This window comes from Emydura macquarii, unplaced genomic scaffold (assembly GCF_026122565.2).
Source record: "Emydura macquarii macquarii isolate MOO-44397 ecotype Brisbane River unplaced genomic scaffold, CSIRO-AGI_Emac_v2 contig_2768, whole genome shotgun sequence".
NCBI lineage: Eukaryota > Metazoa > Chordata > Testudines > Chelidae > Emydura > Emydura macquarii.
The window spans coordinates 47,565,552-47,580,091 of NW_027132905.1; the positions used below are offsets into that span (position 1 = coordinate 47,565,552).

Below are 14,540 nucleotides of genomic sequence, written 5' to 3' on the forward strand. Positions count from 1 at the left end.
GCTGGCTATGATTACCTTTCCATAGGAACGAGCAAGATGATGCCAAGTAGAAAAGCATTATTTGTAATAACTTCATAACTGTGTGAAAGCATATGAACAAATAGAAAGAAAAGCGTCCTTGAGTTGAAAACTTCGAAGGCCTAGATCAGGGGTGTCAAACTCGCTCAAGGTGACGGGCCAAAATCACAGAACCTGTACTTCGAAAGGGCCATGCAATGCTCTCTGCCGAAAATTTCATGCAGTCTACCCATTTTCGGCGGCGCGGCATCAGCAATTTTCAGCGGTGCCGTTGCGCTGTGGGCTCCACTGACATTGCTGCTTTAAGACAATACCCGCCGCCGAAAAAGTGAGGACGACTTTTTTAAAACTGGAAGCTGAGATACTGATGTAAATCTATCATTCCCAAAGCTGGGCCTTTAAGAAAAAGACCAAATAATGAGATGCTTGTGATAAAATCATGAGCGGTGGGAACACAGGATCACATGGCTGAGAGGTACCACAAATGCAGGCATGATGGCAGCACCTTCAAAATGTTCAGAGTTCCTATTACCTGATGCATTTAGGATGCTTACTTGAACTCACACTTTAAATGGGATTGCCTTTCTTTCTTTCTTTTTTTTTTTTTTTAGTACAAGTAGCCAATTGTTTAGCTAACTCCTTTTTAAAGGTCCCGGGTTTTTTTGTTTTTGTTTTTTAAAATAGTGGCCTAATCCCAGTGCACTTTGAGATGACTAAATTATGGATGCAGGCAATGTGCAGTACACCCTTCACTACTGCAATTTTCTCTGTCTGCTGGTACATAAATCTGCATGCCACAAACTTGGACTTCAGGATCTTTACACAACCCTAGATAAATATCACCTATAAACAGTGTTGTATGCCATCCCGAGACATACGAGTGAACGGTACACATAGATCACCATGGCCCACACCCTTTCTCCTTCCCACAGTCAATGCAAGATTAAATCCTATCTCAGCGTATTAACAGGTGGCAGCTTGTACAATGTTTTGACGCTCTTCATAATATGTAACAGCTCATTGGCAGAGCTGCCTGCATACGCACCGTTGTGAGACTCATTACAATTCTGGACCTTGATCCCTGTGCAGCAGAGACCTTTGCACAGCCTGTAACTGGGGAGTGGAAAAATTTGTCCCGGTGCAGCCTGATTACATGCAGAGGTGCTCCAGAAACAGGAAGTGACAGATCAAAGAGAACGGAGGAGTCAAGTGAAAGTCAGATTCCTGGCTGCGTGGAAATGGAGTTTGCCTATGCACTGCTGGTGTTAGTGCTGGCCGTTTTCATTGCTGCTTTCGTATTGTTGGTCGTGGGGACAATTTATTTTGATCTCTCCAACTCAAAAATCCCTCCTGGAGTTGACCAGCCTGTAAAGCTCCGAATCATTCATTGTGTTTACATTGGTACAGCTGTTCTGGTGAGTTTACCTGGTTTGACAGGTGGGGTGCTTAAGTGAGTGTGTAAATGTCTAAGCATAATGCAAATATTGGAAATAGGAGCCCTGCCCGCTGCATTTCCTTGTGGTGAAGGCAGGATGCTACTTTTTGTGCTTTCTGGCTGTACTCAGGCAGCAGTTTCTCTAAGATGAGCTCTGTCAGACTCTTTTCTTTGCAGTACATTCACTGGTACAGTCAGATTCTGCTTGCCTCTGAAGGGGGTATCTAGTGGTGTGGCAGTATTGCCAACCCCAACGATTCAAAAATCATGAATCAGGCCCTAAAAATCATGAGATTTTTTTTTTTTAAAAAGAAAGATAATAAATGTTGGGCTGCTTTTATTTCCCCCCTCCCCCTTTCCAGCTCCTGAACCTTTTGGCTGCACGTGGGTCACGTTGCCAATTCTCTCTGCAACCATCAGGGCTAGAAACTTTGTTTTTGAATCAAGGCTGAGATTCTCATGAAATCACAGAATTCCAGGGGCAAGGGGGCTCGGAGAAAAGCCACCACGTGGCGTGAGAGTCATGACGTTTGGTGCTAGAAACACTTTAATTAGCCAATGGCTCAATCATTCAATGCATATTTAAAGCCAGGCATTTAAACGCTTCAGATTATTTGAAAAGCAAAGCAAAGCAAAACAAAGACGTATTTGTTTCTCAGCTGGGAATACCCGGAGTTGCAATAGGCCAAATAGCCTGGAATTCTGTAACACGATGCATGCCAAGAATGCAATGAGCCATTTTGAATTTTTAACAACTGGATTTTCTAGTTCCCCAAACTAGAAAATCCAGTTCTATCTCTCTCTTATTAACCACACACTGGCTGCTATATAATATGTCAGGTGTAGAAGCTACAATATAAGTGACTGGGTGTGACCCATACTTGCCAGGACCCATCTGAAAATGCCAAGGTCAGGGCAGGCTGCAAAAAGGAGAGTAGATTCTCCCAAACGGGAGGCTAACATTGCAGTTAGATTCACCAACCAGTCACAAACAGTGCTGCTGTTCCCCACACTGGTTATCAAGAAGCCTCACAAAAGAAATACACAGCCCCCTTTATTGTACTTCAGTCTCTGGCTCCCAATCAGCAACTTGGTCCAATAAAGAGATAAGTTATTTAAAATTTTATCCCTGGGTCAGCCACATCACCGGATCAATATAAGTTTGGATCTTACCCAAGATACCACACTGCCAGGCAATCCTTTAGTAACTAAAACTAAAGGTTTATTATAAAAGGAAAGAGACAAACAAGATGAGAGATAAATGATCAAAAGCATTCAGACACATACAAATGATTTCAAAGTTCATATATATCCGATTCTTAGCAGTCTTGGAGTTGGCAGGTTGGTACAGTCCTTCTGGAGGACACCCGGTACCTGGATGGGCCTCAGTCCTTTGTTTCACAGCTTCAGATGTAGAAGAGTTGATCCAGAGGTAAGAAGCCGGAATGAAGGCAAAATAGAGATGGTGCAGCCATGTGGCTTGTTTCAAACACAAGCTCACAGCACACGGGCAGGGAAAAGCATTTGCAGTCCCACCGACCACAGGCATGTCCCTACATGTCCTGATGATTCATAGGCATAGCCCCTGGCTTCTCTCCCTGGGCTCATTGTATAGTTCATGGCCCTTGATTCACCCTCAATCAGGCTGGTGAGTGATGAGTCTGAGGCTAATCTGTTGGGGATGTCACCCAGTAGCACAGCACAGGTTTTAGATACAGAAAAATCACACTTTATTGCTGTTATCAACTAGGAACTGAACCACAGGGAGGAAAAAGCCACCCCAATGTTTGATTAGACACTACTGACAATGTGAATGTAGAATCAGTCCGGCCAAACAGCTTTCTAAAGTGATTTCATCATGGTTATGGGTTTGGATAGGGGAATAGACCATCTCTTTTACAGTCTGTAAGAAGTGAGTGAGTGTGCAGTGAGGGCAGTTACACTGGGAAGATTAATTTCCTATCCCGCTTACCCAGACTAGAATCAATTCCTTATTTTTGCCTACCATCTGGATGTCAGATTACTCTCTGGGCCAGCTTCATTTTCTGCCTGCCTTTTTTTTTACGGGTGGATCAAACGGCTCAGGTAGTTGGCATGACAGAATCCTTTGCCTCTAATTGCTGGTATAATGAAAAATGATTGCCGCGTGAATTCTGTGGGTGACCTCTTCTCCCAGTCCTTGTGGATGAGTGTCCACATCGAGAAAACCTCCACTACAGTTATTACCTATCTACACCTTTGTTATCACGCTTAGCAGAATAATCAAGGACTGAATAACCTGTGGAGACTGAACTTTCTGGTAAAGGGCAGGGGCCCAATGATAACGCAGTGTGTGAAGGTGGCTGCATAGGCACTACCTGTGTGCTTCATTTCTTTGTGGACGGAGCCCTCCAGTCTCCCGGACTGCTAGTTTGCCACTTATCATGCTGCTATTGTTGTTATTATTTTATCTATTTGTATTGTGCTAGTGCCTGTAACTCTTATTTTTTTCTTTATGAGCTCCAGATTTTTTTATCCCGCCTTAGTTTCTCCAAATAAAGCACAGCTCCAACCTACCGAGCAACCTGTCTTGTGCAGTTTCTGCATATGGGGGAGAATGGAGTTTCTTTATGCTAATCCCTGGCCTCTTTCTCTCTGAACAGGGGAAGATCTTGGAGAAGCTGGGTCTCTGCAGTCAACTTAGCTTTGTCCGCTCTCTGCGATGGGGAAAGAAATTTGGGGAGGACCCAAAGCTCTTCATCAAGGACCTGCAGTTTGGGAAGGTGCCAGTGAGGCTTTACCAGCCTAGAGCGCCCTGTGCTGGTGGAAGGAGAGGGGTCATCTTCTTTCATGGAGGAGGCTGGATGTTTGGAAGTATAGGTAAGATATTTAACAGAAAAAAATGTGGTGGATAATTAAAGGTAAAAAGTCACTCCCATTTTACAGACTTCAAAGAGAAGATGATTTGGGCCTGAGATTTGGGAGAAGGTTTGACTGTTTATCGACAGACACACTCATGCTTTGGAAGGTGTTGACTGCAAGAAGAGAGCACTTGCTGAACATTACATGCCCATTCCAGGCATTGGGGCAGCTTGGAAAGAGGCGTGATGTCATGAGGAGCAAAGGGCACAAAGGGGATAGTGAGAAATTAAGCGTGGGTGGTGCGTAAAGGATGGGGAAGAGTGGGAATTAGATGGAGGAAAGGGGAGAATTGTCATTTTCCCTTAGCTGTCTCACAGAGATAACAGGGTATAGAACTGGTACTCCTTCGAGCGCTAGCGGGGAGTCAATGAAAACATTTATTTTCCAGATACCTATGAAACTATGTGCCGCTACATCGCCAGAGAAAGTGAATCGGTGGTTGTGTCTGTTGAGTAAGTGAGTCCTGGCCAGATCTACTATAAATAGGAACTATTTACTGTGCATTGTGATAGCCATGTTAGCGCTGCCCTGCTTCCAGGGGACAGCCCTTCTCAGAGGATTACATTCTCAGGAGTGCAGGTGACTGAAGAAGATGCTCAAGTTGACTTGTATGATCTTGCAGCTTTTCACTGCTTTTGTGCTGAGCTAGACAGACTAGACCCAGAATAAGATTGGTAGATCTGAGCCCAGCAGTGTCATCTGCTGAAAACAATAAAAGACAAAAAAAAAAGACAAAAATTGGAAAAAAAATTAACAGATAATTTTAATTAAAAAAAAAAAAATCTGTCTTGCATCCAGTAATTAACGTAAAGTTGTCAGATATTAAGCCAAATATTATTCTTAGTTCACCTTTAGTCAAACTGAGGCCTGGAGGTAAATGGGAATTTTGCTTGAATAAAAAACAAACAAGAAATATTTGTTTTTATTACTTGTGTTTCCACAGCACCAATAATAACAATACAAATATTGTTGTTGTATAACAGTAGCATTTATAGGAGCTAGGTATTATCATTACAGGCATCAACCAAGACTGGGGCTGCATGGTGCTGATCACTATAGAAACACATAGTAAGAGACAGTCCCCATCTCAAAGTCCTCACAATCTAAATAGATAAGACAAAGCAAGCATTATTATTCCCAGGGCCGTTTTAAGACCTTCATAGGCCCTAGGCACACTCGCCCTCGTAGGCCCCCCGACCGAAATAACTAATTTGATTTTAAGATATTAATAAATAGTTTTTTAAATAAAAAAAAATTATATATACAATTTTTTCCATAGGCTCTGAAAGTTTCGTAGGCCCTAGGCACTGTGCCTGTCGTGCCTAATGGATAATACGGCCCCGATTATTCCCATGGTACAGATGGGAAATGGAGGATAAAAAAAGAGATTAAATGACTAAGCCAAGGTCCCTCAGGGAGTCTGTGGCACAGCTGGGAATAAAACGCAGCTCTCCTGCCTTGCATGCCAATGCCTTAACCAGAAGACAATCCTGCCATGCTAAGGCCCCACCATTTGACCCTGCTGGTCATGGTTTATCTGTGATCTGTAAATATAGTAATGATTCCTTGGAGGGAGGATGCATGTTTCTGAGGTAATATTGCTGCCCATGGCTGCAAAATAACAGCAGGGCTGAAAGAGGAGGAGTTGGTAGCAAATAAACTTCCAACAAATAATAGTGCTTTTTTTTTTCCATTTTTATAATCACTGACTGTTCGATATATTAGGTATCGTCTGGCGCCTGAGCACACGTATCCAGCACAGTATGAGGACTGCCTCGCGGCTACCACACACTTTATGAAGACAGCAGAAGACTACGGGGTGGATCCTGCCTGTATTATCATTAGTGGGGACAGTGCTGGGGGCAATCTTGCTGCTGCTGTTTGCCAAACACTAGTGAGTAGACGAGACCTTCCAAAGGTATACGCTCAGGTCTTGATCTATCCATGCCTCCAGGCAATAGACTTCAATTTGCCATCGTATCAGCAAAACTGTGCCATCCCCATGTTGTTCAGGGAACGCACGGCTTTCTACATTCTGCAGTACCTGACGGGGGATGCATCGTTTTTGGAAGATGTCCTGGAGGGTTCCCATATGCCAGTAGATGTAAAATTGAAGTTTAGGAAATGGCTAAGTGCAGACAATATCCCGAAGGAATTTAAGGTCAGAGGGTACAAACCACAGGTGCCTATTGAATGCTCAAAGGAGGTTTATGAGGCAGTTAAAAATTGTTGTGAGCCAGCCTTTTCCCCACTTTTAGCTGACGACGCTGTTGTTCGCCAGCTCCCTGAGTCGTTCATCTTGACCTGTGAGTATGATGTGCTTAGAGATGACGGCCTGTTATACAAGAAGCGATTAGAGGACAGTGGGGTCCCAGTGACCTGGTACCACATGGAGAATGGATTCCATGGAATCATAAGCCTGTTCAGTCTAGGCAGGTTGACATTTCAATCTGGAAAAAAGGGACTGGACAACGTTGTAAACTTTCTAAGACGTTTATAAACACAATCTTCCTAAATACTGTGTCTTGTGTGTCCTCTGGTCTTTATATTTGCCCCAAAGTCTGGGACGAGATCTCTGGGAACAATATTTTATATCACATGATGGGCTGCCGTGACATGGTTTCCATGGCTGCTGAGGATCACGGGCTTGTGTGAAAGTCCCTTCTGTTACCGGTTGGACTGTTGGCTACACACCTACCTATTTTTACTGATTTCTTTGCATGATGCTGCAAGCTATTATCTTTAGAAATATTAATGAATACTATTTGTAATTGATTTTCTGGTTTGATCCATTAAGGCCTGACTGCTAATCCTTCTATGGAGAGAGATGGGGTGTGTGTGTTTGTGTGTAAGGAAAAAATACAAGCCACCTACATCAGAACATTATGATGCAAAGTCTGTCCGCTGCAGGACTTTTGGAGAGCAGCACCAGCATCCAACTTACATCCAGCTGCGGTAGTGAGGTGTTTTTGCGGTGTTTGGTCTTTTGACTTCCTGCAAATTTAAAAGTTCATTATGGATCATGGAATATTTTTCATCTCAGTCCAGATTATTACTTATATTGCATTGAACAAAGATTAGCCAAACATTTGATAAATACATACGGATCTTTTAATTTTGTCCAGTGGGCCACCCCTGTAAATAAAATGAAACATGAAAAAAGATCATTGTGTTCACCAAAGTCATGGTGCCATGAAATAAACATCTTTGCTACATCCCTCTACAGGAACGCCAGAGAGCTTCTGCTCTTCCATTTAACAATACTCCGCTACTTGTGAATAAGATCCAGGGTTGTATTACTATAATCTCATGTTTTTAGGGAACTAAAATTTTCCCTTAGTGTGAAACACACTTGCTGATTTACTTGCACTGTTTTCTCTTTCACTTCCATGATTCAAAGATGATCCCCTTATGGAAAAATTCTGTAGAATCTATTAGAAAATTACCACCTTTTTGGGAACCATCCTATAGAATTTACTTAATTATCTGCCTGCTTTTGAATTCTATAAGACGGTTAAAAAACTCTACGGAAAGGATAACATTTTTTATTCTTTTTTATTTAAAGGTTTCTAGAATAATTGCTACAGAAACCTGCTTAATTTCTGTAGTAATTCTACTGGCTGTATCTCTACTAAATTCTACAGGCATTCCTTAAAGCTAGAACCAGTGTCTTATCCAAATTCCTGCTCCAGTAATGATGTCCTTTCTGCTCTGTCTCTGTAACGTACAGTGCTGATGGATGACTTTTTATTAAAAATACCTTGTGGGGATTGTAAAGGTTCAATTCCACTTCCATCGAAGTGAGTGACAAAACTCCATTTATCTTCAATGCAGCAGGAGCTTCTTAGCCTACCATCCGCTGTTGCTTGGAGTGTGTTTGCATCCATTGACAATCACCATGGAGATAGTAAACAACAGCGATTCCAAGGCAGGGGAGTTCCACACATTAACTGTCTTGCCCTGCACACAGGCAGAGGGAAGCATAGATCCCGTTCTGCCTGCTCTCCGCTGCATGAACAACGGACCACCATTCATACCCCCAGAAGGGAAGGGCAGAGGAGCCATTGATTGTACAGGATTGGAGGGGAAGGGCTGCTGCTGAGACTAAGAAATATGTTTACATCTCAGAGGGATGTGCAGGAATGGTACCTTCCCAGCTGGAAAATAGAACCAAAGTACTCCACTAAAGTGCTCATTGGAAACTGGTTGGAAGAGAGGAAAAGGGTAAGAAGGGGTAAAAGAAAAGAGAGAATGGGAATAAAGAGGGTCAGACCTGATGTTCTGCAGAAGATCACCCACCAAGCTTTAGGGAAGTTTGGATCCAGACCCATCTCAAAACAGGGTCAAAGGCAGAACGTTGGGTGCCTTGACCACAAGGTTCGCCAGCCCGCTTCCATTCGTTCTGAGCAGGAGGTGGCACCCTTCTCTCTCAGCCAATACGAAAGCAATGCCCAAGCATGATGTCAAGGGGTTCTGTGCGGAGGGAGAGGTTCTTACAGCCACCATATAAAGTGGAGGTCCTGACAACTTTGGGCTATTAAAGATCCCCTGACTTTTCTCCCAAGACCAGGTATGTTCATTCCAGTTTTCTGGTTCACGTCCAGTTGTGTAATTAATTTCTGTCTACCTCAGATTCCCCAGTGCTTTCAGGTGGATAGGAGTCTTTGTCTTTGCCCTGCACTACTGTTGGGTACTGTGTAAAATCTGTCTCTTTCCATCCCAGGTGTATTTCAGTGGCGGGTGCAGACAACCCTGTGCTAGCACGTACACTTTGTAACTGCTCTCACCCAACCTTGCATGTGTATATATACCTACCAAACTGAAGTTTCCACTTTGTGCATCCAACGAAGTGGGTTTCTGCCCATGAAAGTGTGTGCCCAGATAAATTTGTTAGCCACAGGACTCTTGCTGTTTTGTTAAAAACAGACTAACACGGCTACCCCGCTGGAACTCAAATTGTATATAGGGCTATAGCCTAGATTGTAAACTCTTTGGGACAGTGACTGTTTCTTAGTCTCTGTTTGTACAGGACATAGTACAATGGGATTCTTGGCTTGGCATTATTATAACTCATAAAAATACCCACCACTGAACTGCAGCCACCTCGGCATGGGAACACAGCAGCTGTTTAACAGCACACATCAACACTGTTCAACAAAGACCTGATTAGTTTTCTCCCCTCACAAACTGTGACAAGTAACACCCTGATCTCTTTATAAAAAGTGCCAGAGGAACTGGAATGACCACAGTTGTTCTGGAACAGCAACTCCAGCTGCACAGCAACCTACACCATGTTGATCTTAATACTGACTGAGACAGAACTGCTTCCTTTTAAAGTCACTAAAACCACTTCTGACAGCCCCCCACAATTTCCTGGAATTGCAACCAAACTCTTACTCAGCCTGATACCACTGACAGGATCACAGCGGGAGGAGATATTTGAAGGGTGTAAGGAATTATTTAGGTTGTTGCACAGCAGTATAAAGTAGGATGAAATAAGAAAGGGAAAATGTAGGCTGCATATCAGGAAACGCTTCATGACAATGAGATGTATTAGAGGGTGGAATCATCTCCCAAGGGAAGTGGAAGAGGTCTTACCACTTGGGATTTTTACAACTAGACAGTTCACAATCCTAGAAGATATACTGTCGGGAACAATCCTGCACTGGGTGGGAGATGGACCAGGGATCAAAGCTGGAAGTTGAGCCTTTCCTTCCAGTAGCTGAGTCTACACTAGGTGAGGAGGTGTGGCAAGAAACCTCTGGTGAGCTTGTCATGTCTGTACAGCACCATAATGTCCACACGTAGCAACCATCCCAAGCTTTTTACAATCTCTGATAGTACTGGTTGATTGCAACACCTGCGACAAGGTCTTGAGCACAGGCCTTCGCAAACAACAAGTGTCTCCCCAGTGCGGACAGGCAGCCATTAGCGTTGGGGCTTTGGGATCCTTTGCAATGAACATTCATTTTTCTTCATTTGTTCTGTTGGTCTTCGGAAGGAGGACATTTCCAAAGGCACACGTGAGTCACCCAACTCAATGGGAGTTTGACGCTTCAGTAGAGTGATCATTAAGGAATTAACTGGATTACCAGAATATTATGGGCTGGAACCATGTTCTACCTGTCCCTTACTTCCTGTTTAGTTAGTATGTGTTTTCTCCCACTCTATAGATACCTGAAAAAGTAACACGATCCCAGCCTGTAGTACTGTCAGTAAAGTGTGTTTCTTGTGCAGTACGTGGTTTCTTTACAGAAGACACATAACTGCACTTTGTGCCTTTGAAAATCTCTCCCAGCACGGAGTAATTTTCCTGAAGACCCAACAACTGGGTCAGTGAGAATAACCGCGATGTGGCAGGTGTCTCCTTTTGGATCTCTTTTAGTTTACAAAAGACATTGGGAAACCCAGCAACAGCACCTATGGGACTGACTTTGTTCGCTTCCCTGACTGCAGAACCGATCAAATAGTGAGGAGAACCATTATGAAGAAACTTGATGTAAGTAAAAAAATGGTCTCAGGGCTTGACGACGCAGACATTTAGTGCATGGCAAACTACAGGGCACCAGCCTTCTGTGAGCTAAATGGCCCCGTGGACCCTCCTACCATGCACTAAAAGCTCCATAGTACGCTTTGCTCTACCGCTGTTTGAAACCGCAGGCTAGAGGGCTGTAGATTTACACTCTGGCTTGCCATGCACTGAGTGGCCATCTAGACAACACCTCAGATTTAAGATGATAAGAGTCAGCACTCAAAACAGGAATGTATTACATTTAAGATGAAAATCCTGCCCAAATGCATGTGTGTATGTACCCAGGGGAAGGTACAGAGTGATAGAGGCCAAGTTAAGGGGCCTCAGAGGCATCCTGCATGCTGGTTCAGGGCAGAATGGCTTGCATAAGAGAGACAATACCTATCCCACAATGCTTCTTGCTGCTCCCCCCAGTTCCTGTTGCTAACCCCAACACGTGCACAGGGGGAATAGGATGTGTTTCCAAATGGGGGGGGGGGGAGAGGGGAGCCTGCACTGCTGCATCACAGATGTGTTCAGGGAAGCGGCTCCTTGCACCCTCTTTCCATCAATGCACCCACATGAAACAGGGAGGATTTTGCCCTAAACGGGGACCAGATCCTCCAAAATGTTAGATTTCTCCCAAAACACCACTTCCTGCAGTGTCTCTTCCTGCACAATGCCCCCCACCCCAGACATCTGGATTATTTCCTCCCACTAGGTGTATGTGTGTGTTAATGCCTCGAAATACTTTAGTGACTCACACACTTTTTGTGTACCCCACTGCACCTGGAAATGCCTGAATGTGTGTGTGCAAATCTGCTAAAAACAAGTGATGCCTGGATGTATACGCACAGTCACTTGATTTGGTTGGGGATGTACCTGTTTTGGAAGTGCAAGTGGGGTTTGTTGGGGCTCGGGTTCTGACCCGTGGGGCACCATCTAACCTAAACGTTTCCAGCATCTATTAAATGCTCTGCCCAGGTACAAGCAATATGGTTGTGTGCACCTCTCATTACAGGGTCTGCCAAAGCAGCATCTGTTTATGCATCACGGGGAACCAAGCAACCGAAATTTAGTAACGCAGTACGATGATCAGTACAACAGACATGCCTATAATCCTGTGTTGCCTCCGCTCCGCAGATGGAATGGACAAAAGCTTGCCTGGCTTCCTGAGAAATCAGATTTCCCCATTTTCGGTACTTTTTAGTATTATCCTGGCAGTTGCTCACAGAGAGGCAGTGTGGTCTAGTGGTCAACACACAAGACTTAGACACTGGAAACCTCACTAAATTCTAATCTCTCTTCTCCAAATGGCTTGCTGTATGCCCTTAGGCAGGTCATTTACCCACTCTGTGCCTCAGTTTGCCCATCTGTAAAATGGAAATAATAATAATACCTACCCACCTTCAAGGAGACTAGTGAAGTTTAGTTAATGGGCCAAACTTTCCTCCCATGTGCAACAGTGCAACTCCCAATGAAAACAAGGCTGGATTTAAATGTCATTCTGCTCACTTTTCTATGCACCAGAAAGTGTGTCTACATACCACTGCTCTCGACAGCTGGACTCAGAACTGCTGAATTGTGTGTCACAGCTCCTATACTGTCAACAGCTAGCAGGGCTTCTCCTTCCATTCAAGCAGTAAAGCTCTCTGGTTTTGGAAGTAGGCGGTCTGTATTCTGTCCTCGCTGTTGTCATGAAGTTCTGAATTAAGCCCATGTGCCCTGCGTAATAGAATCCCAAATGGCCAGGAGTTTGTTTCTATCACTTATGACATTTAATCGTTTTCTGTTCCAGAACCACCCACCAACTATGGCCTTTTTGAGCAACTAATGAAAAAATGGCCCCAAAAAGAGACTGGAATGACGAACAGTGTCTACACGGTTTCTTATGAGAAACCACCTGTTTCTGCTTTTGCCATTCGCCGACGTCCGGTCACAACTTGCCACCTGTCCCCGCAAGATGGGCAGCATCTTCCCCACAACATCAGTGCAAGTCTGGAATGTGACAGAGCACCAGAATGCCACCAAACTCCTGAGCAGCTGGTCGGAGACACGGCAGCCATTGGCGCCATACTGTAGAGTGCTTATTGCAATATTATAACTGCTATTCAAATACAGCACATTGCCCAAACACCACAACTGTTCTGGTCCATGTGCTATTGGCAGAAATGGGAATTAAGTTATACAGAACAGTGGTTATCAACCCTGGGTACATGTACCTCTGGGGGTACACAGAGGTCTTCCAGGGGGTACATCAACTCATCTAGATTTTTGTCTAGTTTTACAACAGGCTAACTAAAAAGCGCTAGCAAAGTAAGTACAAACTAAAATTTCATACAGACAACGACTTCTTTATATTGCTCTATAGACTATACACTGAAATGTAAGTACAATATTTATATTCCAATGGATTTATTTTATAATTATAAGGTAAAAATGAGGAAGTCAGCAATTTTTCAGCAATAGTGTGCTGTGACACTTCGGTATTTTTATGTCTGATTTTGTAAGGAAGTAGTTTTTAAGTGAGGTGAAACTTGGGGATACCCAAGACAAATCAGATCCCTGAAAGTGGTTCCGTAGTCTGGAGAGGTTGGGAGACACATATAGATGGAGTGTTGTCTACTGGTTGGCGCAGAGCACTGGAATGTAGGGTGATTGAGTTACATTCCAAGCTCTGCCTTTGACCAGTGGCGACTCCTCAGGGTGGACTTCGTCCCCCTTACTTGAATCAGACACCTGCATGATCTTTCTGTGCTGCTGTGAATGGCTCTGAGTTCACTTTTGTGCATCAGTTTTGCCTACCCACTTACAAAAGTCACCATTGTCCACTGCCTGTACTGAGCGAGTCACCTTATTCAAGGAGTGGCCCTTCTGTGCCTGTCCCTGGTGGAAAGAAGCAATAAGATATACATTCCATATACAGAGAGAGTACCCTATACATTTATACAAATTATACATGAGGACTGTCATATATGAAGGGGCCCCTTTTTGTATTAGAGTGAATACATGATCTCTCATGAGCGCAATAGATAAAACACATGCTACTTTGATGGCATCTGCCTATTTTACGTATTTTTGTTTTACCTGAGCATTTGTAAAATGGTGTGAGGATTCTTGCCTGCTTCATGGGTTGTGCGTGTGGGTGAGGCTTAGCTGAATAATGGTTTATGAAGTGCTTTGAAGTGATCAGCGTGGACGATGCTATTGCATCAGTGCAAAAAGATCAAAACAGAGGAAGCAACACAGTCCTCTTTAGATCAGGAAGAAATTGGTGTATTTGGCTGTGCTAAAATTAGTTTGCGCTTCATAATGAGTTTGACTCATGCTTACCAGGAATTCTTCTGAGCATTTAGTGGTGAAGTTAAATGATTTGTGTGAATAACAATTAGTCTTTCGGGATAAATGGGATTCGACCAACTCTTAGTCAGACCAGGTTTGACCACATTTTTCTGCAGTCCTTTACACTGTCTATTCAACCTGATGCCTTAAAGCCAGATTGTCCCCTCCTAACTCACAGCTACAAAACTATTGTGTAAGTCAGGGGTGTCAAAGTTATCTGGCCACAAGGGCCATTTAAGACAAAATTGTTCACTTGGTGGGCCGCATGGTAAAAAAAAAATCAAATATATTAAAGAGGCAGCACAGTGGCGCAGCTTTCACGTACTCACTTTT

General features: G+C 43.7%; 2 protein-coding genes across 2 annotated transcripts; both read left to right on the forward strand.

Annotated features, from left to right (window-relative positions):
* The first annotated feature begins 1,185 nt into the window (after positions 1-1,185).
* On the forward strand, positions 1,186-6,875 carry LOC137165559 (arylacetamide deacetylase-like 4). The gene is made up of 4 exons (XM_067566841.1): positions 1,186-1,433; positions 4,096-4,312; positions 4,743-4,806; positions 6,080-6,875. Exons 1-4 carry the CDS (start codon positions 1,257-1,259, stop codon positions 6,852-6,854), a joined length of 1,233 nt encoding a protein of 410 aa, XP_067422942.1. The 5' UTR covers positions 1,186-1,256; the 3' UTR covers positions 6,855-6,875.
* A 1,572-nt stretch (positions 6,876-8,447) lies between these two features.
* On the forward strand, positions 8,448-12,947 carry CFAP107 (cilia and flagella associated protein 107). The gene is made up of 4 exons (XM_067566662.1): positions 8,448-8,578; positions 10,740-10,853; positions 11,887-12,064; positions 12,664-12,947. The coding sequence occupies exons 1-4, from the start codon at positions 8,468-8,470 to the stop codon at positions 12,945-12,947; spliced, it is 687 nt and encodes a 228-aa protein (XP_067422763.1). The 5' UTR covers positions 8,448-8,467.
* Positions 12,948-14,540: the final 1,593 nt, after the last annotated feature.